Genomic DNA, 23,401 nt, shown 5'->3' on the forward strand with positions numbered 1-23,401 from the left:
CTCATTTTCATTAGTGCAGCAGGTGCAGCGGCACCGGGGCCAGGCGTGTGGGGCCTACTGCATCCCATTCATGGTTACTGGGGTACCAATGAGGGAACGGGGGTTCATTCTCCTTCAAGCATTAGAGACAGGACCCCATTGGTTTGAGGGACAAGGCCCAAGCGCCAGGGGTCCATGTCGGGTTTGTAACCCACCCTTTCACCCCTGTTTCCTGTTTCCACAGAGGCGCAGAGAGCCTGCTTTGGGTCCCAGGCCTCGGAGGACTGGCCGAGTGGAGTGGGCAAAGGAGACAGAACTGTTGGTGCCATAGGTGCAGAAGGTGCAGTGGCACCGGGCCCCCATCATGGCTGTGTCACTGTCCTTTGTGGTTTGTATTAGGGCCCGACGCACCCTTGCTCTGCCAGTGTCCCTTTGAGCCTCAGAGCAATGACCCGAGGAGGGGACGTGGAGATTGTGGGGGCCGCATGTGGGGTGGAGAGAGCCCACTTCACGGCGGGGGGCACAGGCGCGGTGGCACTGCGGCTGATCGGCGCGAGGTGCTCACGGTCTCACTTTACGCAAGGTTAGCATTAGAACCGATGGCCGCCTTGCTTTGCAGGGAACATGGCCCACGCAGGAGGGGTAAGGTTTGGGGCTTTTAACCCCCCTTTTGTGGGGGGAGGCAGCCTGCTTTGGGCTCCAGGCCTAGCAGTGATTGCAGTGGGGAGGGGTGGGCAGACAGGGCTGCCAGTATCATGGGTGCTGAGGGCCCAGTGGTGCAAAAGCAACAGTTGATGGACAGAATGCAGAACAATGTCATACATTCACCCCAGTACAGAGATTTGAGACTAAATCCATCATTCTGTTGCTCACCATGCCATTCCAGTTTGAACCCAGCCATATGCAAATCAGTCTTGACCATGTGCCACCTAGGAACAGTCCAGCTCGAACTGCCAGGTCAGGTCCTCCCTGGACTGGAAACAGGCATCCTGGGACCCGTTGCGGGGTTTCAGCCCTCATCAGCCAGGATAGCTTGACTCCAGTGGCATGGAGAGCACCAGTGGTGCCAGGGCTCAGTGGTGCCAGGGCTCAGTGGTGCCAGGGCTCAGTGGTGCCAGGGCTCAGTGGTGCCGGGGCCCAGTGGTGTAAGGGCCCGATTAAACCCCAATTTAGGCTAGTACCATCCTTTCTTCACGAGGCGCAGGAGGCAGCCTGCCACCCATCATTAGGGCAGGAGGCGCAGGAGGCAGCCTGCCACCCAGAGCCGGTGCCATCATTGGGGCACGAGGTGCCGTTGCATTGGGACTCGTCCTGGGCAGAAGTTCAAGTACTCTGGAGTCATTGGAGCAGTTCTGTGTTACTCTTTTATGCAGAATTACCTATAATTATGAGATTGCTCCTGTTAGCATAATTTGGGGAAAAGCTGCTGCTTGTACTCACCACTCACGTTCTGCGCTTTTAGCGCTATTTCTTTAAAAATGCGTCCTCGTCCATTGTGGATGCGAGGGGTATTTTACGCTAAGAAAATAGAGTTAAATGCTGGGAGTAAGTTGGGTGCTCACTATTCGTGCTCTGTTGCATTTAGCACAGTTTCTTAGCACAAAATGCGTCCATTGTGGACACAAGGGGGAATTTCTGTGCTAAGAAATAGCGCTAAACACAGAACTACTCTTCTCGCGTAGTTTTGCGTAATCTCGCTGAATTCTTAGGTAATTCCGCCAGATTACACTACACGGAATTACGCGAGTTATGCCCACCATTAATGGGGACCCAGGACGGAGAGGGCTCGCGTCTCCCCATCTATGGGGGGCAGTGTTTTGGGCCAGTTTCTGTCTGGTGCATTGCTCCTTTATAAGTCACACATTTAATATGGATTACGAGCTCTAAAGATAGTATCTCTGAAATGATCTCATAGGCCCCGCCTCCTGCGCTCAGGCCTCCCGCTCCCACAATTCCTGCCATAACGTTTTGTAGGGGGGGGTCAAACTTGAAAGGGGGGGTGGCCAGGGCTCAGAGCACAAAAGTGGACTTACTGGTGGCGCAGCCCTTGTTGCGGAGGATGGCTTCCAGGGAGGTCCCAAACACGAAGCGCAGATTCTGCAGCACCCCCTGTGGAGAGACAAAGAATTACAACTCCGGGTTACTCAGAGTTACAGAGAGGGAATTATTACTCAGACTAGCCAGGCTGGATTTCATGGTAATATTTTATGTCCAGGAAAGGCCCACTCAGACTTACATCTGACAGTCACCAAAGTGTCCGGTGCAGAGTAAGGGAAGTCACTAGCGTACCTGGTGAAAAGGGCTGAACGAGGGAAAAACATAATGTAAAGGCAGTAAGAAAGGTACTCAGTGTAAAGTGGATGAGGTCCCTAAAGTGCTCAGTGTATGGTGCAGGAAGTCACCAAGGTGCCGGGTGTAAAGTGAGGGAAGTCAGCAAGGTGCCGGGTGTAAAGTGAGGGAAGTCAGCAAGGTGCCTGGTGTAAAGTGAGGGAAGTCAGCAAGGTGCCGGATGTAAAGTGAGGTAAGTCAGCAAGGTGCCTGGTGTAAAGTGAGGGAAGTCAGCAAGGTGCCGGGTGTAAAGTGAGGGAAGTCAGCAAGGTGCCGGGTGTAAAGTGAGGGAAGTCAGCAAGGTGCCGGGTGTAAAGTGAGGGAAGTCAGCAAGGTGCCGGGTGTAAAGTGAGGGAAGTCAGCAAGGTGCCGGGTGTAAAGTGAGGGAAGTCAGCAAGGTGCCTCGTGTAAAGTGAGGGAAGTCAGCAAGGTGCCCGCTGTAAAGTGAGGGAAGTCAGCAAGGTGCCGGTGTAAAGTGAGGGAAGTCAGGAAGGTGCCGGGTGTAAAATGAGGGAAGTCAGCAAGGTGCTCAGTGTTAAGTGAGGGGAGTCAGCAAGGTGCCGGGTGTAAAGTGAGGGAAGTCAGCAAGGTGCCTGGTGTAAAGTGAGGGAAGTCAGCAAGGTGCAGGGTGTAAAGTGAGGGAAGTCAGCAAGGTGCCTGGTGTAAAGTGAGGGAAGTCAGCAAGGTGCCGGTGTAAAGTGAGGGAAGTCAGCAAGGTGCCGGGTGTAAAGTGAGAGAAGTCAGCAAGGTGCCTGGTGTAAAGTGAGGGAAATCAGCAAGGTGCTCAGTGCAAAGTGAGGGAACTCACCAAGGTGCTCTGTGTAAAGTGAGGGAAGTAAGCAAGGTGCCTGATGTAAAGTGAGGGAAGTCAGCAAGGTGCCGGGTGTAAAGTGAGGAAAGCCACCAAAGTGCCGGATGTAAAGTGAGGGAAGTCAGCAAGGTGCCTGGTGTAAAGTGAGGAAAGTCAGAAAGGTGTCTGGTGTAAAGTGAGGGAAGTCAGCAAGGTGCGTGGTGTAAAGTGAGGTGAGTCAGCAAGGTGCCGGGTGTGAAGTGAGGGAAGTCAGCAAGGTGCCTGGTTTAAGTCAGCAAGGTGCTGGTGGAAAGTGAGGGAAGTCAGAAAGGTGCCGGGTGTAAAGTGAGGGAAGTCAGCAAGGTGCCTAGTGTAAAGTGAGGGAAGTCAGCAAGGTGCCGGGTGGAAAGTGAGGGAAGTCAGCAAGGTGCCGGGTGTAATGTGAGGGAATTTAGCAAGGTGCCTGGTGTAAAGTGAGGGAAGTCAGCAAGGTGCCGGGTGTAATGTGAGGGAATTTAGCAAGGTGCGTGATGTAAAGTGAGGTGAGTCAGCAAGGTGCCGGGTGTGAAGTGAGGGAAGTCAGCAAGGTGCCTGGTTTAAGTCAGCAAGGTGCTGGTGGAAAGTGAGGGAAGTCAGAAAGGTGCCGGGTGTAAAGTGAGGGAAGTCAGCAAGGTGCCTAGTGTAAAGTGAGGGAAGTCAGCAAGGTGCCGGATGTAAAGTGAGGGAAGTCAGCAAGGTGTCGGGTGTAATGTGAGGGAATTTAGCAAGGTGCCGGGTGTAAAGTGAGGGAAGTCAGCAAGGTGCCGGATGTAAAGTGAGGTAAGTCAGCAAGGTGCCTGGTGTAAAGTGAGGGAAGTCAGCAAGGTGCCGGGTGTAAAGTGAGGGAAGTCAGCAAGGTGCCGGGTGTATAATGAGGGAAGTCAGCAAGGTGCCGGGTGTAAAGTGAGGGAAGTCAGCAAGGTGCCTGGTGTAAAGTGAGGGAAGTCAGCAAGGTGCCTAATGAAAATGGACGGAAGTCACCAAGGTGCCTGGTGTAAGGTGAGGGTAGTCACCAGGCTGTCCAGTGTAAGGTGAAGGACCTGCCGCCCACCCTCGCCTCACCTGGAAGTTGTCCTTTACGCCACCCTTGGCCACCCTGAGCTGGGCGGAGGTGGCCAGGTCGCGGTTGAAGATGTCCTGGATGGGGATGTCCAGCTCGGCGTTCTCCATCTTGTCGCAGCCCACGTAGAGCTGGGCGCGGTCCTCCTGGACGAAGAGGGTGATGTTCTTCCAGTGGCCCGTGGCCAGCAGCGCGTCCTCCATGGACACCACCTGCTGCTTGCCCTCGGCGCTGAGGCTCAGGTCCAGGGTGCCCGCCCGCCCGTTGGACACCAGGCTGAAGACGTGGCCAGAGCCATCCTTGCGCTCCACGGCCATGAGGGTCCCACGCGTCTTCTTGCTCTGGCGCAGGGTGGCCAGCAGGATGAAGCCTCGGTCGGTGCTGATGGCATCTAGGAGGTCCTGGAACTTCTCCTCGGGGACGGGCGGGATCCGCTCGGCGTCCTCGATCCGGTAGGCTGGACTGGAGGGGTCTGGACCCTTCACCAGGTGGACCGCCCCCGCACGGCGCGACACTGCCTTCCGCGTGAAGCCCACCAGCTCAAAGAGGTCAAAGACGCTGTCATCATCTGAGACCGGATCTAGAGTGGACCAAAGAGAGGAAAATAAGAGGTTAGAGGGGGAGATGGAGGGGATGCAGCGAGATGAAGAAACAAGGAAGAGAAGGCAAGCACGAGGGGACCTCAGGGAAGATGAAGCCACGCTGGAGAAGAGGTGGAGACACCAGAGAAGAAACAAGGAAGAGAAGGCAAGCAAGAGGGGACCTCAGGGAAAGAGAAGCCACACTGGAGAAGAGGTGGAGACACCTCAGAAGAAACAAGGAAGAGAAGGCAAGCACGAGGGGACCTCAGGGAAGATGAAGCCACGCTGGAGAAGAGGTGGAGACACCAGAGAAGAAACAAGGAAGAGAAGGCAAGCAAGAGGGGACATCAGGGAAGAAGAAGCCACGCTGGAGAAGAGGTGGAGACACCAGAGAAGAAACAAGGAAGAGAAGGCAAGCAAGAGGGGACCTCAGGGAAAGAGAAGCCACACTGGAGAAGAGGTGGAGACACCTCAGAAGAAACAAGGAAGAGAAGGCAAGCACGAGGGGACCTCAGGGAAAGAGAAGCCACACTGGAGAAGAGGTGGAGACACCAGAGAAGAAACAAGGAAGAGAAGGCAAGCGAGAGGGGACCTCAGGGAAGAAGAAGCCACACTGGAGAAGAGGTGGAGACCCTCAGAGAAGAAACAAGGAAGAGAAGGCAAGCGAGAGGGGACATCAGGAAAGAAGAAGCCACACTGGAGAAGAGGTGGAGACCCTCAGAGAAGAAACAAGGAAGAGAAGGCAAGCGAGAGGAGCCCTCAGGGAAGAAGAAGCCACGCTGGAGAAGAGATGGAGACACCAGAGAAGAAACAAGGAAGGGAAGGAAAGCGAAAGGGGACATCAGGGAAGATGAAGCCATGCTGGAGAAGAGATGGAGACGCCAGAGAAGAAACAAGGAAGGGAAGGCAAGCAAGAGGAGCCCTCAGGGAAGAAGAAGCCACACTGGAGAAGAGGTGGAGACACCTCAGAAGAAACAAGGAAGGGAAGGCAAGCGAGAGGGGACATCAGGGAAGAAGAAGCCACGCTGGAGAAGAGGTGGAGACACCGCAGAAGAAACAAGGAAGGGAAGGCAAGCGAGAGGGGACATCAGGGAAGATGAAGCCACACTGGAGAAGAGGTGGAGACATCACAGAAGAAACAAGGAAGAGAAGGCAAGCGAGAGGGGACATCAGGGAAGAAGAAGCCACGCTGGAGAAGAGATGGAGACACCAGAGAAGAAACAAGGAAGGGAAGGCAAGCGAGAGGGGACATCAGGGAAGAAGAAGACACACTGGAGAAGAGGTGGAGACACCTCAGAAGAAACAAGGAAGGGAAGGCAAGCGAGAGGGGACATCAGGGAAGATGAAGCCACACTGGAGAAGAGATGGAGACACCAGAGAAGAAACAAGGAAGAGAAGGCAAGCGAGAGGGGACCTCAGGGAAGAAGAAGCCACACTGGAGAAGAGATGGAGACATCAGAGAAGAAACAAGGAAGAGAAGGCAAGCGAGAGGAGCCCTCAGGGAAGAAGAAGCCACGCTGGAGAAGAGATGGAGACACCAGAGAAGAAACAAGGAAGGGAAGGCAAGCGAGAGGGGACATCAGGGAAGAAGAAGCCACACTGGAGAAGAGATGGAGACCCTCAGAGAAGAAACAAGGAAGAGAAGGCAAGCGAGAGGGGACATCAGGGAAGAAGAAGCCACACTGGAGAAGAGATGGAGACCCTCAGAGAAGAAACAAGGAAGAGAAGGCAAGCGAGAGGGGACATCAGGGAAGAAGAAGCCACACTGGAGAAGAGGTGGAGACATCACAGAAGAAACAAGGAAGAGAAGGCAAACGAGAGGGGACATCAGGGAAGAAGAAGCCACGCTGGAGAAGAGATGGAGACCCTCAGAAGAAACAAGGAAGAGAAGGCAAGCGAGAGGGGACATCAGGGAAGAAGAAGCCCCACTGGAGAAGAGGCGGAGACACCAGAGAAGAAACAAGGAAGGGAAGGCAAGCGAGAGGGACATCAGGGAAGAAGAGGCCCCACTGGAGAAGAGGCGGAGACACCAGAGAAGAAACAAGGAAGAGAAGGCAAGCAAGAGGGGACATCAGGGAAGAAGAAGCCACACCGGAGAAGAGGTGGAGACATCACAGAAGAAACAAGGAAGAGAAGGCAAGCGAGAGGGGACATCAGGGAAGAAGAAGCCACGCTGGAGAAGAGATGGAGACCCTCAGAAGAAACAAGGAAGAGAAGGCAAGCGAGAGGGGACATCAGGGAAGAAGAAGCCCCACTGGAGAAGAGGCGGAGACACCAGAGAAGAAACAAGGAAGGGAAGGCAAGCGAGAGGGGACATCAGGGAAGAAGAAGCCACACTGGAGAAGAGATGGAGACCCTCAGAGAAGAAACAAGGAAGAGAAGGCAAGCGAGAGGGGACATCAGGGAAGAAGAAGCCACACTGGAGAAGAGATGGAGACCCTCAGAGAAGAAACAAGGAAGAGAAGGCAAGCGAGAGGGGACATCAGGGAAGAAGAAGCCACACTGGAGAAGAGGTGGAGACATCACAGAAGAAACAAGGAAGAGAAGGCAAGCGAGAGGGGACATCAGAGAAGAAGAAGCCACGCTGGAGAAGAGGTGGAGACACCAGAGAAGAAACAAGGAAGAGAAGGCAAGCGAGAGGGGACATCAGGGAAGAAGAAGACACACTGGAGAAGAGGTGGAGACACTTCAGAGAAGAAACAAGGAAGAGAAGGCAAGCGAGAGGGGACATCAGGGAAGAAGAAAACACACTGGAGAAGAGGTGGAGACACCAGAGAAGAAACAAGGAAGGGAAGGCAAGCGAGAGGGACATCAGGAAAGAAGAAGCCACACTGGAGAAGAGATGGAGACACCAGAGAAGAAACAAGGAAGGGAAGGCAAGCGAGAGGGACATCAGGGAAGAAGAAGCCACACTGGAGAAGAGATGGAGACACCTCAGAGAAGAAACAAGGAAGGGAAGGCAAGCGAGAGGGGACATCAGGGAAGAAGAAGCCCCACTGGAGAAGAGGCGGAGACACCAGAGAAGAAAGAAGGAAAAGAAGGCAAGCGAGAGGGGACATCAGAGAAGAAGAAGCCACACTGGAGAAGAGATGGAGATACCAGAGAAGAAAGAAGGAAAAGAAGGCAAGCGAGAGGGGACATCAGAGAAGAAGAAGCCACACTGGAGAAGAGATGGAGACCCTCAGAGAAGAAACAAGGAAGAGAAGGCAAGCGAGAGGGGACATCAGGGAAGAAGAGGCGACACTGGAGAAGAGATGGAGACACCAGAGAAGAAACAAGGAAGAGAAGGCAAGCGAGAGGGGACATCAGGGAAGAAGAAGCCACGCTGGAGAAGAGGTGGAGACACCAGAGAAGAAACAAGGAAGAGAAGGCAAGCGAAAGGGGACATCAGGGAAGAAGAAGCCACGCTGGAGAAGAGATGGAGACATCAGAGAAGAAACAAGGAAGAGAAGGCAAGCGAGAGGGGACATCAGGGAAGAAGAAGCCACGCTGGAGAAGAGGTGGAGACACCAGAGAAGAAACAAGGAAGAGAAGGCAAGCGAGAGGGGACATCAGGGAAGAAGAAGCCACGCTGGAGAAGAGATGGAGACACCAGAGAAGAAACAAGGAAGAGAAGGCAAGCAAGAGGAGCCCTCAGGGAAGAAGAAGCCACACTGGAGAAGAGATGGAGACATCAGAGAAGAAACAAGGAAGAGAAGGCAAGCGAGAGGGGACATCAGGGAAGAAGAAGCCACACTGGAGAAGAGATGGAGACACCAGAGAAGAAACAAGGAAGAGAAGGCAAGCGAGAGGGGACATCAGGAAAGAAGAAGCCACGCTGGAGAAGAGATGGAGACACCAGAGAAGAAACAAGGAAGAGAAGGCAAGCGAGAGGAGCCCTCAGGGAAGAAGAAGCCACGCTGGAGAAGAGGTGGAGACACCAGAGAAGAAACAAGGAAGAGAAGGCAAGCGAGAGGGGACATCAGGGAAGAAGAAGCCACGCTGGAGAAGAGATGGAGACACCAGAGAAGAAACAAGGAAGAGAAGGCAAGCGAGAGGAGCCCTCAGGGAAGAAGAAGCCACGCTGGAGAAGAGGTGGAGACACCAGAGAAGAAACAAGGAAGAGAAGGCAAGCGAGAGGGGACATCAGGGAAGAAGAAGCCACACTGGAGAAGAGATGGAGACACCAGAGAAGAAACAAGGAAGAGAAGGCAAGCGAGAGGGGACATCAGGGAAGAAGAAGCCACACTGGAGAAGAGATGGAGACCCTCAGAGAAGAAACAAGGAAGAGAAGGCAAGCGAGAGGGGACATCAGGGAAGAAGAAGCCACACTGGAGAAGAGGTGGAGACATCACAGAAGAAACAAGGAAGAGAAGGCAAGCGAGAGGGGACATCAGAGAAGAAGAAGCCACGCTGGAGAAGAGGTGGAGACACCAGAGAAGAAACAAGGAAGAGAAGGCAAGCGAGAGGGGACATCAGGGAAGAAGAAGACACACTGGAGAAGAGGTGGAGACACTTCAGAGAAGAAACAAGGAAGAGAAGGCAAGCGAGAGGGGACATCAGGGAAGAAGAAAACACACTGGAGAAGAGGTGGAGACACCAGAGAAGAAACAAGGAAGGGAAGGCAAGCGAGAGGGACATCAGGAAAGAAGAAGCCACACTGGAGAAGAGATGGAGACACCAGAGAAGAAACAAGGAAGGGAAGGCAAGCGAGAGGGACATCAGGGAAGAAGAAGCCACACTGGAGAAGAGATGGAGACACCTCAGAGAAGAAACAAGGAAGGGAAGGCAAGCGAGAGGGGACATCAGGGAAGAAGAAGCCCCACTGGAGAAGAGGCGGAGACACCAGAGAAGAAAGAAGGAAAAGAAGGCAAGCGAGAGGGGACATCAGAGAAGAAGAAGCCACACTGGAGAAGAGATGGAGATACCAGAGAAGAAAGAAGGAAAAGAAGGCAAGCGAGAGGGGACATCAGAGAAGAAGAAGCCACACTGGAGAAGAGATGGAGACCCTCAGAGAAGAAACAAGGAAGAGAAGGCAAGCGAGAGGGGACATCAGGGAAGAAGAGGCGACACTGGAGAAGAGATGGAGACACCAGAGAAGAAACAAGGAAGAGAAGGCAAGCGAGAGGGGACATCAGGGAAGAAGAAGCCACGCTGGAGAAGAGGTGGAGACACCAGAGAAGAAACAAGGAAGAGAAGGCAAGCGAAAGGGGACATCAGGGAAGAAGAAGCCACGCTGGAGAAGAGATGGAGACATCAGAGAAGAAACAAGGAAGAGAAGGCAAGCGAGAGGGGACATCAGGGAAGAAGAAGCCACGCTGGAGAAGAGGTGGAGACACCAGAGAAGAAACAAGGAAGAGAAGGCAAGCGAGAGGGGACATCAGGGAAGAAGAAGCCACGCTGGAGAAGAGATGGAGACACCAGAGAAGAAACAAGGAAGAGAAGGCAAGCAAGAGGAGCCCTCAGGGAAGAAGAAGCCACACTGGAGAAGAGATGGAGACATCAGAGAAGAAACAAGGAAGAGAAGGCAAGCGAGAGGGGACATCAGGGAAGAAGAAGCCACACTGGAGAAGAGATGGAGACACCAGAGAAGAAACAAGGAAGAGAAGGCAAGCGAGAGGGGACATCAGGAAAGAAGAAGCCACGCTGGAGAAGAGATGGAGACACCAGAGAAGAAACAAGGAAGAGAAGGCAAGCGAGAGGAGCCCTCAGGGAAGAAGAAGCCACGCTGGAGAAGAGGTGGAGACACCAGAGAAGAAACAAGGAAGAGAAGGCAAGCGAGAGGGGACATCAGGGAAGAAGAAGCCACGCTGGAGAAGAGATGGAGACACCAGAGAAGAAACAAGGAAGAGAAGGCAAGCGAGAGGAGCCCTCAGGGAAGAAGAAGCCACGCTGGAGAAGAGGTGGAGACACCAGAGAAGAAACAAGGAAGAGAAGGCAAGCGAGAGGGGACATCAGGGAAGAAGAAGCCACACTGGAGAAGAGATGGAGACACCAGAGAAGAAACAAGGAAGAGAAGGCAAGCGAGAGGGGCCCTCAGGGAAGAAGAAGCCACGCTGGAGAAGAGGTGGAGACACCTCAGAAGAAACAAGGAAGAGAAGGCAAGCGAGAGGGGACATCCGGGAAGAAGAAGCGACACTGGAGAAGAGGTGGAGACCCTCAGAAGAAACAAGGAAGAGAAGGCAAGCGAGAGGGGACATCAGGGAAGAAGAAGCCACACTGGAGAAGAGGTGGAGACACAGAGAAGAAACAAGGAAGAGAAGGCAAGCAAGAGGGGACATCAGGGAAGAAGAAGCCACGCTGGAGAAGACATGGAGACCCTCACAGAAGAAACAAGGCAGAGAAGGCAAGCGAGAGGGGACCTCAGGGAAGAAGAAGCGACACTGGAGAAGAGATGGAGACCCTCAGAAGAAACAAGGAAGAGAAGGCAAGCGAGAGGGGACCTCAGGGAAGAAGAAGCGACACTGGAGAAGAGATGGAGACCCTCAGAAGAAACAAGGAAGAGAAGGACTGATCGATCGACTGACTGATCGTTCACAGCGCCTCTGAGAGCAGCGGGGCTCACAGACAGGCGCCATTTCCAGCTCTGTCACATTTACTGTTTCAACTCGTTTCGGTTTCCTGTACTCTGCTTTATGTGACAGTTGTTTTGTTTATTTTTTTATTCTAGTTTACTTTTACTTTTTTGTTCTGGTGACCCCCTAGTCCACCAGGACCGTTCAACCGGGCGATCCCGCCCTCCCCACAGGCCTGTGTGATTGGCTGACTGCCCCTTCCCGCTACAGACACCAGGAAGATCCTTCCTTCCCCTTTCACACTTCTCTTTTTCGCCCCAATGTGGGGATTCTTACAACAACGGTGTTACTGTCCTAATACCGTCTTGCAAAGAGTTTTCTACCCCCATTTTAGGTACTGAAATAATTGAGGTGAAAGTGAACTCTGGTCAGCGTTGTGGGGCAGAATAATCACGGCACGGGGCCTCGTTACGAGCCGGTTTGCGTCGCTCTTGCACCACGCAACTTACTTGTGATCTATGAAGCCACGCAAGGCCACCCTGCGCGGCCGTATGAATCGCGCGTGCGGCGTAAAGCAACGCAGCTTTGCCTTTCTCTGCCCTAGGAAGGCTCTCCGCTTGCACCCACATGACTGCCATGTTTTTGATGCATTCCCAGATTCACCAATATTTATTTATTTTCTTACTTATATAGCGCCCGAATCACCCCCGCAGGGGTATATCCGCGCTTGTGGGCGAGTAGGAAAAAAAGCTAATACTGTGTGAAACATCTAGAATAGAAATGTTTTCAAGGACTTTCTGAAATGGAAATGGTCCGTGCTCTGCCTCAGTGACAGCGGGAGTGAATTCCAGGTTCGTGGGGCCTCCCTCAGTCCTGGCCTTATTCATGCGCGGGACTTTGAGAAGGGATTTAGAACTGGATCGCAGGTCTCTAAGGGGGGTGTATTGACTAAGCTTCTCCGCCAAATATGACGGCCCATTGCCATGCACTGCCTTATGGGTGGTGCAGCAGATCTTAAATTGTATTCGTTTGCGCACCGGAAGCCAGTGCCTCTGCCGCAATAGCGGGTTCGACGGAGATCTATAAGGGGTGTTCAGTACCAACCGTGCTGCTGTTTTTTGCACCACCTGCAAACGATCCAGCAAGGCCTCATTAGCTGATATCAGTAGGGCCTTGCAGTAATCCAAGCGGCTAAGGACTAGTGACTGGGTAAGAGTCTTCCATGTATGGTCTGGAAGAAACGGAAATACTCTCCTCAGCAGACTTAGTACATGGAAGCATGAACTACCTGTTTGAGACGCCTGCTCTCTCATGTTTAGACTCTGCTCGATGCGCGTCCCTGGATTCTTTACTGATGCGCACCCCTGGATTCTTTACTGGTGCTCTCTCATGTTTAGACTCTGCTCGATGCGCGTCCCTGGATTCTTTACTGATGCTCTTTCATGTTTAGACTCTGCTCAATGCGCACCCCTGGATTCTTTACTGATGCTCTTTCATGTTTAGACTCTGCTCAATGCGCACCCCTGGATTCTTTACTGGTGCTCTTTCATGTTTAGACTCTGCTCAATGCGCACCCCTGGATTCTTTACTGATGCTCTTTCATGTTTAGACTCTGCTCGATGCGCGCCCCTGGATTCTTTACTGGTGCTCTTTCATGTTTAGACTCTGCTCAATGCGCGCCCCTGGATTCTTTACTGATGCTCTTTCATGTTTAGACTCTGCTCAATGCGCACCCCTGGATTCTTTACTGATGCTCTTTCATGTTTAGACTCTGCTCGATGCGCGCCCCTGGATTCTTTACTGGTGCTCTCTCATGTTTAGACTCTGCTCGATGCGCGTCCCTGGATTCTTTACTGATGCTCTTTCATGTTTAGACTCTGCTCAATGCGCACCCCTGGATTCTTTACTGATGCTCTTTCATGTTTAGACTCTGCTCAATGCGCACCCCTGGATTCTTTACTGATGCTCTTTCATGTTTAGACTCTGCTCAATGCACACCCCTGGATTCTTTACTGGTGCTCTTTCATGTTTAGACTCTGCTCAATGCGCACCCCTGGATTCTTTACTGGTGCTCTTTCATGTTTAGACTCTGCTCAATGCGCACCCCTGGATTCTTTACTGATGCTCTTTCATGTTTAGACTCTGCTCAATGCGCACCCCTGGATTCTTTACTGGTGCTCTTTCATGTTTAGACTCTGCTCAATGCGCACCCCTGGATTCTTTACTGATGCTCTTTCATGTTTAGACTCTGCTCGATGCGCGCCCCTGGATTCTTTACTGGTGCTCTCTCATGTTTAGACTCTGCTCGATGCGCGTCCCTGGATTCTTTACTGATGCTCTTTCATGTTTAGACTCTGCTCAATGCGCACCCCTGGATTCTTTACTGATGCTCTTTCATGTTTAGACTCTGCTCAATGCGCACCCCTGGATTCTTTACTGATGCTCTTTCATGTTTAGACTCTGCTCAATGCGCACCCCTGGATTCTTTACTGGTGCTCTTTCATGTTTAGACTCTGCCTGATGCGCACCCCTGGATTCTTTACTGATGCTCTTTCATGTTTAGACTCTGCTCAATGCGCGCCCCTGGATTCTTTACTGATGCTCTTTCATGTTTAGACTCTGCTCAATGCGCGCCCCTGGATTCTTTACTGATGCTCTTTCATGTTTAGACTCTGCTCAATGCGCGCCCCTGGATTCTTTACTGATGCTCTTTCATGTTTAGACTCTGCTCAATGCGCACCCCTGGATTCTTTACTGGTGCTATTTCATGTTTAGACTCTGCCTGATGCGCACCCCTGGATTCTTTACTGATGCTCTTTCATGTTTAGACTCTGCTCGATGCGCGCCCCTGGATTCTTTACTGGTGCTCTCTCATGTTTAGACTCTGCTCGATGCGCGTCCCTGGATTCTTTACTGATGCTCTTTCATGTTTAGACTCTGCTCAATGCGCACCCCTGGATTCTTTACTGATGCTCTTTCATGTTTAGACTCTGCTCAATGCGCACCCCTGGATTCTTCACTGATGCTCTTTCATGTTTAGACTCTGCTTAATGCGCACCCCTGGATTCTTTACTGGTGCTCTTTCATGTTTAGACTCTGCCTGATGCGCACCCCTGGATTCTTTACTGATGCTCTTTCATGTTTAGACTCTGCTCAATGCGCGCCCCTGGATTCTTTACTGATGCTCTTTCATGTTTAGACTCTGCTCAATGCGCACCCCTGGATTCTTTACTGATGCTCTTTCATGTTTAGACTCTGCTCAATGCGCACCCCTGGATTCTTTACTGATGCTCTTTCATGTTTAGACTCTGCTCAATGCGCGCCCCTGGATTCTTTACTGATGCTCTTTCATGTTTAGACTCTGCTCAATGCGCGCCCCTGGATTCTTTACTGATGCTCTTTCATGTTTAGACTCTGCTCAATGCGCGCCCCTGGATTCTTTACTGATGCTCTTTCATGTTTAGACTCTGCTCGATGTGCGCCCCTGGATTCTTTACTGATGCTCTTTCATGTTTAGACTCTGCTCGATGTGCGCCCCTGGATTGTTTACTGATGCTCTTTCATGTTTAGACTCTGCTCAATGCGCACCCCTGGATTCTTTACTGATGCTCTTTCATGTTTAGACTCTGATCGATGCGCGCCCCTGGATTCTTTACTGATGCTCTTTCGTGTTTACACTCAATGCGCGCCCCTGGATTCTTTACTGATGCTCTTTCATGTTTACACTCAATGCGCGCCCCTGGATTCTTTACTGATGCTCTTTCATGTTTAGACTCTGCTCAATGCGCGCCCCTGGATTCTTTACTGATGCTCTTTCATGTTTAGACTCTGCTCAATGCGCGCCCCTGGATTCTTTACTGATGCTCTTTCATGTTTAGACTCTGCTCGATGTGCGCCCCTGGATTCTTTACTGATGCTCTTTCATGTTTAGACTCTGCTCAATGCGCACCCCTGGATTCTTTACTGATGCTCTTTCATGTTTAGACTCTGATCGATGCGCGCCCCTGGATTCTTTACTGATGCTCTTTCGTGTTTACACTCAATGCGCGCCCCTGGATTCTTTACTGATGCTCTTTCATGTTTACACTCAATGCGCGCCCCTGGATTCTTTACTGATGCTCTTTCATGTTTAGACTCTGCTCGATGCGCACCCCTGGATTCTTTACTGGTGCTCTTTCATGTTTAGACTCTGATCGATGCGCGCCCCTGGATTCTTTACTGATGCTCTTTCGTGTTTACACTCAATGCGCGCCCCTGGATTCTTTACTGATGCTCTTTCATGTTTACACTCAATGCGCGCCCCTGGATTCTTTACTGATGCTCTGTCATGTTTAGACTGTGCTCAATGCGCGCACCTGGATTCTTTACTGATGCTCTTTCATGTTTAGACTCTGCTCAATGCGCACCCCTGGATTCTTTACTGGTGCTCTTTCATGTTTAGACTCTGCTCAATGCGCACCCCTGGATTCTTTACTGATGCTCTCTCATGTTTAGACTCTGCTCGATGCGCGGCCCTGGATTCTTTACTGATGCTCTTTCATGTTTACACTCAATGCGCACCCCTGGATTCTTTACTGATGCTCTTTCATGTTTAGACTCTGCTCGATGCGCGCCCCTGGATTCTTTACTGATGCTCTTTCATGTTTAGACTCTGCCTGATGCGCACCCCTGGATTCTTTACTGATGCTCTTTCATGTTTAGACTCTGCTCAATGCGCGCCCTGGATTCTTTACTGATGCTCTCTCATGTTTAGACTCTGCCTGATGCGCGCCCCTGGATTCTTTACTGATGCTCTTTCATGTTTAGACTCTGCTCAATGCGCGCCCTGGATTCTTTACTGATGCTCTCTCATGTTTAGACTCTGCCTGATGCGCGCCCCTGGATTCTTTACTGATGCTCTTTCATGTTTAGACTCTGCTCGATGCGCGGCCCTGGATTCTTTACTGATGCTCTTTCATGTTTAGACTCTGCCTGATGCGCGCCCCTGGATTCTTTACTGATGCTCTTTCATGTTTAGACTCTGCTCAATGCGCGCCCCTGGATTCTTTACTGATGCTCTTTCATGTTTAGACTCTGCTCGATGCGCGCCCCTGGATTCTTTACTGGTGCTCTTTCATGTTTAGACTCTGCTCAATGCGCGTCCCTGGATTCTTTACTGATGCTCTTTCATGTTTAGACTCTGCTCAATGCGCGCCCCTGGATTCTTTACTGATGCTCTTTCATGTTTAGACTCTGCTCAATGCGCGCCCCTGGATTCTTTACTGATACTTTTGAAGCTTGGTAGACCTGGGAATGCGTCAAAAATATACGACTTCTCAGGTGAGGCGTAACCAGGAGAAATATCTTTATTTCTCCTTTACTTCCTCTTCCAGCACACACAGAAAGGGAAGCACGCCTCTCAGGATTGTTTCAAAATCAATCCTGCATGCAAAGATGGCACCCTTGAACCATGGCGCAAGGGGGTCTTTGTTGGCGCTAGGCTGCCCAAAGAGCGCTAGCGCAGGAGAGAAGGCAGCAATGTGCCGTAATGCCTCAAATACGTGCATTCCTGCCCTTTGCCTGACTGCAAACATACATACATGCAAATAAACACACATCTACATGCACATTCACACACATGGAACATATACATGCAAATAAATATACACATACACGTGCACATATATATACAGATGTGCACATATGACAGAACATGTCGCGCCCTGCAGCCTGGCAGAGTCCAGCCCTCACCTGAGATGTGTTTGGCTCCACAGACACTGAGCATGAGCAGCAGGAAGAGTCCTCCGTACGGGACCATCGCGTCGATCCTTCTGCCGAGGCCTGCTGAAGAGTAAAAGTCGTCAACAGGTAGAATGAGGCAACGTCCTCCACCAATCAGCACCCGCCACCTCACACTCGGTGCCACCCACCTCCATGTACACAGTGCCATCCACACTGCACACTCAGTGCCACCCACCCCTGAAGACTTAGCACCACCCATCACTGCACACTCAGCACCACCCAACACCGTACACTCAGGGCCACCCACCACTGCACACTCAGCACCACACAACACCGTACACTCAGGGCCACCCACCACTGCACTCTCAGTGCCACTCAACCCGGTACACTCACAGCCACCCACCACTTCACTCTCAGTGCCACTGAACACCGTACACTCACATCCACCCACCACTGCACTCTCAGCACCACCCAACACGTACACTCAGGGCCACCCACCACTTCACTCTCAGTGCCACTCAACACCGTACACTCACAGCCACCCACCCCTTCACTCTCAGTGCCACTCAACACCGTACACTCACAGCCACCCACCACTTCACTATCAGTGCCACTCAACACCGTACACTCACAGCCACCCACCACTTCACTCTCAGTGCCACTCAACACCGTACGCTCACAGCCACCCACCACTTCACTCTCAGTGCCACTGAACACCGTACACTCACATCCACCCACCACTGCACTCTCAGCACCACCCAACACGTACACTCAGGGCCACCCACCACTTCACTCTCAGTGCCACTCAACACCGTACACTCACAGCCACCCACCACTTCACTCTCAGTGCCACTCAACACCGTACACTCACAGCCACCCACCACTTCACTATCAGTGCCACTCAACACCGTACACTCACAGCCACCCACCACTTCACTCTCAGTGCCACTCAACACCGTACGCTCACAGCCACCCACCACTTCACTCTCAGTGCCACTCAACACCGTACACTCAGCGCCACCCAACACCGTACACTCAGGGCCACCCACCACTTCACTCTCAGTGCCACTGAACACCGTACACTCACAGCCACCCACCACTTCACTCTCAGTGCCACTCAACACCGTACACTCACAGCCACCCATCACTGCACACTCAGCACCACCCAACACCGTACACTCAGGGCCACCCACCACTTAACTCTCAGTGCCACTCAACACCGTACACTCACAGCCACCCACCACTTCACTCTCAGTGCCACTCAACACCGTACACTCACAGCCACCCACCACTGCACTCTCAGCACCACCCAACACGTACACTCAGTGCCATCCACCACTGCACACTCAGCACCACCCAACACGTACACTCAGTGCCATCCACCACTGCACACTCAGCGCCACCCAACACCATAAACTCAGGGCCACACATCACTGCCAACTTAGCATCACTCAACACCGCACAGTCAGTGCCACCCACCCCTGTACACCACCGTGCACTTGGTGCCCTGCTGCCAAGGGATGTGTGCCTCCTCCCACCATCACTGAAGCCTCAATGACTTACTGGCGAAGGAGACTGTTGGGACGGGCACTCTCCTGCATGTCTCTGGAGAGAGTGCTTCCCCTGCCTAATGCTGGTCTCCAGGCAAGTCACTCAAATGCTACTGTATGGCTTCTGAGATCCCTACCTCAGTGAGCATGACAGTCATACATGTCCACTGAGGGTCTTCGTGTTTACATGATTGAGACCCTAGAGCTTGGCTCTGAGATCGAGGGGGCATGCCTACTGCACCCCTATGTTTCAGAGAGTGGCTACTGCCCTCTCTACCCAGGCTGTGGTAGACTGACAGTGGTGGCAGCAATAAATCTACAGTCAGGAGGGCTGAGTCCCTCGCCATCCCTCTGACCACGTCTGTGCGGTCTGCCATGCCTGTGGGCCTCTTGCCTGTGTCTACCTGGCGTGCGTCTGAGAGCCCACGGGTGCACTGGGGAGGGATGGTGAGTCCCCAGGCACCCTCCTGACCACGTCTGTGCGGTCTGCCATGCCTGTGGGCCTGTTGCCTGTGTCTACCTGGCGTGCGTCTGAGAGCCCGCGGGTGCACTGGGGAGGGATGGTGAGCGGAGCCAGCGCCAGGAATGCCAGCGGTTCAGCTGGACAACCCAGCTCCCCCGTGCCCCTCCCCCTGGCGCGCTGGGGTAGACACTCAGCTCTTACATGGGTTCAGCTGCACTAACTCTGCGAAGAGGACCCCCCCCCCCAGTGCCTCCTGGTCTGGAATTCATTAAACCTCCTCTTTGGGTAATTGCCCAGGCTGGTGCCAGGAAACATGGAGGGTAATCCTGCGCGCTTCAGCCATGCTTTGAACACGCCATGAATGGTTTGTGATTGGAGGTGTTTTCAGGATGCAAATGTATCAGACCCTCTGATTGGATGAGCCTATCAATCAGAGGTGATAAAAGTCTGGCCCGAGTGGTCAGCTGTTGTTCAAGACTGGTCTATGACTGAAGAGGCGGCCACACCAGGTCGGCTGAAGGTAGCCAGCCGCTACCCCCAGTGTGATGAGAGGAGATAAGACACTGTTCACTGCCTCTGGAACTTAAGGAAGTTTTCTCTATGACGGATGGCGTCTGCTGCCAAGAGTTCAATGAGAATCCAGGGCATCAGCAGCATGGGAGAAGACCAGCTGTTTTTGTGAGACTTGTGGAGTGTGCCGTCTTGAATAAAGACATTGCAGACAGCTGCCCAAGGTGTGGAAAGGAAGCTTGCGGCACATCAAGGGAAGCTGGTGTGGAATGGAAGCTTGCAGCACGTGAAAAGGAAGCTTGCGGCACATCAAGGAAGCTGGTGTGGAATGGAAGCTTGCAGCACGTGAAAAGGAAGCTTGCGGCACATCAAGGAAGCTGGTGTGGAATGGAAGCTTGCGGCACATCAAGGGAGTTGGTGCGAAAATGAAACTTGCGACACATCAATGGAGTTGGTGTGAAAAGGAAGCTTGCAGCGCATCAAGGAAGCCAGATAGGGGGAAGCTTGATTCTAGCCCTTGAGTGTGAGATCAAATCCCCTCTAAGCTCCTCCCCTGCGCTGTGGAAGCCTGTACAGGCCCCCACCTTTCATTTTGTGATCTCTGGGGGTATCAGGGTGAAATGGCTCTCTGTCCAGCCACTACCCTCCTACAGCTAGCCAGTGGCTACTGGACTAGTGGGACTCCAGTAAACTGTGCCAAGACATCAGGCACCTGTGATCAGATCCCTGAAGCCACAAGAGCAGTGTCCTCCCTCAGGGCGGGGGGCACTTCTGTTGCTTTGGGTGAGTCTTATCAAGAACCTTTGACTTCAAATCATACGCTGAAACTATATCCTTTCAATCCAACAATTGGTATCAAGGCTCTAGCGAATGAGAGCAGCCGTGTGTCACATGGTCTGGAAGATGCAATGCCAATTGTGTGTCTTCATGTTAACTGTGTTTTTATGGTGCTTGGCATCTAGGTACTGCAATACTGTTTGGAGTCAGAACTCTGTCCCAGAGGGTTGTAGAGACTTCTGGTTTTCACTGTTTACCCTAGTTTTATGTGTAGTATAATTATCTTGTGTGTATTACAGTACTTTTCTTTTATAAAAAGTTAACCACTGACTGGACATTGATTTTATCAGCTGGTAGTACGGTGTGCACTGTATTCTGAATGTCTAACCGCACCTCACCTCCTTGAGTAAGCCATAGACTACTCTGCCTCACTACCCTGAGACAGTCAAGTGCTGGAGAGGAGTACTTGGTTATCCAGTTTTGGGTCCACTAGTACTGAGGCCCCAGCACACCAGCGGGGAACAGTCCAGGTGAGGCGATTGGAACGCAGTAACCCCTGTGTGCCCTGGTGCCAGGGCGCCGGGTCTAGCAGTGGCCCTCTGAGGTTCATCACCATCCACCATGCACACTCAGTACCCAGTGCCAGCTACTACTGCACAGTTGATACCACTCACCACCACACACTCAGTGCTATCCACCACTGCACACTCAGCACCACTTCACACCATGCACTCACCTCGCACACTCTGCACCAACCACCATTCAGCACCCAGTGCCAGCTACAGCACACTCAATACCACCCACCGCCACACACTCGGTGCCATACACACTGCACACTCACCACCACCCAACACTATGCAGCCACCCCACACACTCAGCGCCAACCACCACTCAGCACCCAGTGCCAGCTACTACTGCACACTTGATACCACTCACCACCGCACACACGGTGCCATACACACTGCACACTTGGCACCACCCAACACCATGCACTCACCCTGCACACTCAGCACCAACCACCACTCAGTGCCCAGTGCCAGCTACTACTGCACCCTGGATACCACTCACCACCACACACTCAGTGCCATCCACCACTGCACACTCAGCACCACTTCACACCATGCACTCACCTCGCACACTCTGCACCAACCACCATTCAGCACCCAGTGCCAGCTACAGCACACTCAATACCACCCACTGCCACACACTCGGTGCCATACACACTGCACACTCACCACCACCCAACACTATGCAGCCACCCCACACACTCAGCGCCAACCACCACTCAGCACCCAGTGCCAGCTACTACTGCACACTTGATACCACTCACCACCGCACACTCGGTGCCATACACACTGCACACTTGGCACCACCCAACACCATGCACTCACCCTGCACACTCAGCACCAACCACCACTCAGTGCCCAGTGCCAGCTACTACTGCACCCTGGATACCACTCACCACCACACACTCAGTGCCATCCACCACTGCACACTCACCACCACCCAACACTATGCAGTCACCCCACACACTCAGCGCCAACCACCACTCTGGACCCAGTGCCAGCTACTACTGCACACTTGATACCACTCACCACTGCATGCTCGATGCCATCCACCACTGCACACTCAGCACCACCCAACACCATGCACTCACCCCACACACTCGGAGCCAACCACCACTCAGTGCCCAGTGCCATCTACCATTGCAGACTGAGCAACACCCACCACTGCACACTCAGTGCCCTATTGCCAAGAGAGGTGTACCATCTCCCACCATGATCGAAGATTTATTGACTTACTGGCAAGGTAGACCCGCTAAGGTTCACCACCATCCACCACAGCACACTCAGCACCATCCACCACTCCACACTCAACTCCAACCACCACTCAGCACCCAGAGCCACCTACCACTGCTCACTCAGCACAACCCACCATCACACACTCCATGCCATCCACCAGAGCACACTCGGCACCACACACCATGCACTCAGTGCCATCTATCACTGCACACTCAGCACCACACAACAACATACACTCACCAGCACACACTTGGCACCAACAACCACTCAGTACCCAGGTTCACCTACTACTTCACACTTGGTACCACCCACCACCACACACTCAGTGTCCTACTGCCAAGGGAGGTGTGCCTCCTCCCACCATCACTGAAGACTCAATGTCTACTAGAAAGGAACACCCTCTGAGGTTCATCACCATCCACCACAGCACACTCAACGCCACCCAACACCATTCACTCCACCACTAAGCACTGTGCCATCCACCACTCTACATTTGGCGCCACCCACCAGTGCACACTTGGTGTCATACACCACTGCATACTCGGTACCATCCAACACCATGCACTCGGTGCCATCCACCATGGCACATCTCAGTACAACCCACCACCACCAAAGACTCAATAACTTACTGGCAAGGGACACCCGCTGAGGTTCCGCACCATCCACCACTGCACACTCAGTGTCATCCACCACTGCACACTCAGTGTCATCCACCACTGCACACTCAGCACTACCCAACAGAATACACTTAGTACCATCTATCGCTGCACACTCAAAAACATCCACATCTGCACACTCAGTGCCTTCCACCACTGCACACTCAGCACCAGCCAACACAATGCACTCAGTGCCATCCACCACTGCACACTCAGCATCAACCAACACGATGCACTCAGTGCCATCCACCACTGCACACTCAGCACCAACCAACACAATGCACTCAGTGCCACACACCATTGAGCAGCCAATGCCATCCACCACACAGGGTCACCCACTAATGTACACTTAGCACCACCCACCACCACACACTCGGTGCCACCCGGCACTGTACACTCACACTGTCCAACACCGTACACTCAGTTGCATCCACCACTACACATTCAGCACCACCCAACACCAGACCCTCAGTGCCACTCACCACTGGATACTCAGTATCAACCAAAACCACACACTCAGTACCACACACCGCTGCACACTGAGTGCCATCCGCGACTGCACACAGCACCACCCAACATCGTACACTCAGTTGCATCCACCACTACACACTCAGCACCACCCAACACCAGACCCTCAGTGCCACCCACCAC

The 23,401-nt window shown here is 52.6% G+C and overlaps 1 protein-coding gene across 2 annotated transcripts in view; it reads right to left on the reverse strand.

Moving 5' to 3' along the window:
• The window catches only part of THBS1 (thrombospondin 1), a 75,172-nt gene that overhangs the window by 43,193 nt on the left and 8,578 nt on the right, over nt 1-23,401 (reverse strand). The window contains exons 2-4 of one of the 2 annotated variants that reach the window (XM_078659338.1): nt 17,002-17,091; nt 4,199-4,776; nt 2,013-2,088 (exon numbers count right to left, since the gene is read on the reverse strand). In XM_078659338.1, the coding sequence (XP_078515464.1) occupies nt 2,013-2,088; nt 4,199-4,776; nt 17,002-17,068 (721 nt within the window). In that variant the 5' untranslated portion in view covers nt 17,069-17,091. Of the gene's footprint in view, nt 1-2,012; nt 2,089-4,198; nt 4,777-17,001; nt 17,095-23,401 lie in introns of both variants that reach the window. The other variant, XM_078659339.1, reaches the window with a different exon arrangement.

Source organism: Lissotriton helveticus, chromosome 9 (genome assembly GCF_964261635.1).
Source record: "Lissotriton helveticus chromosome 9, aLisHel1.1, whole genome shotgun sequence".
NCBI classification, from domain to species: Eukaryota; Metazoa; Chordata; class Amphibia; order Caudata; family Salamandridae; genus Lissotriton; species Lissotriton helveticus.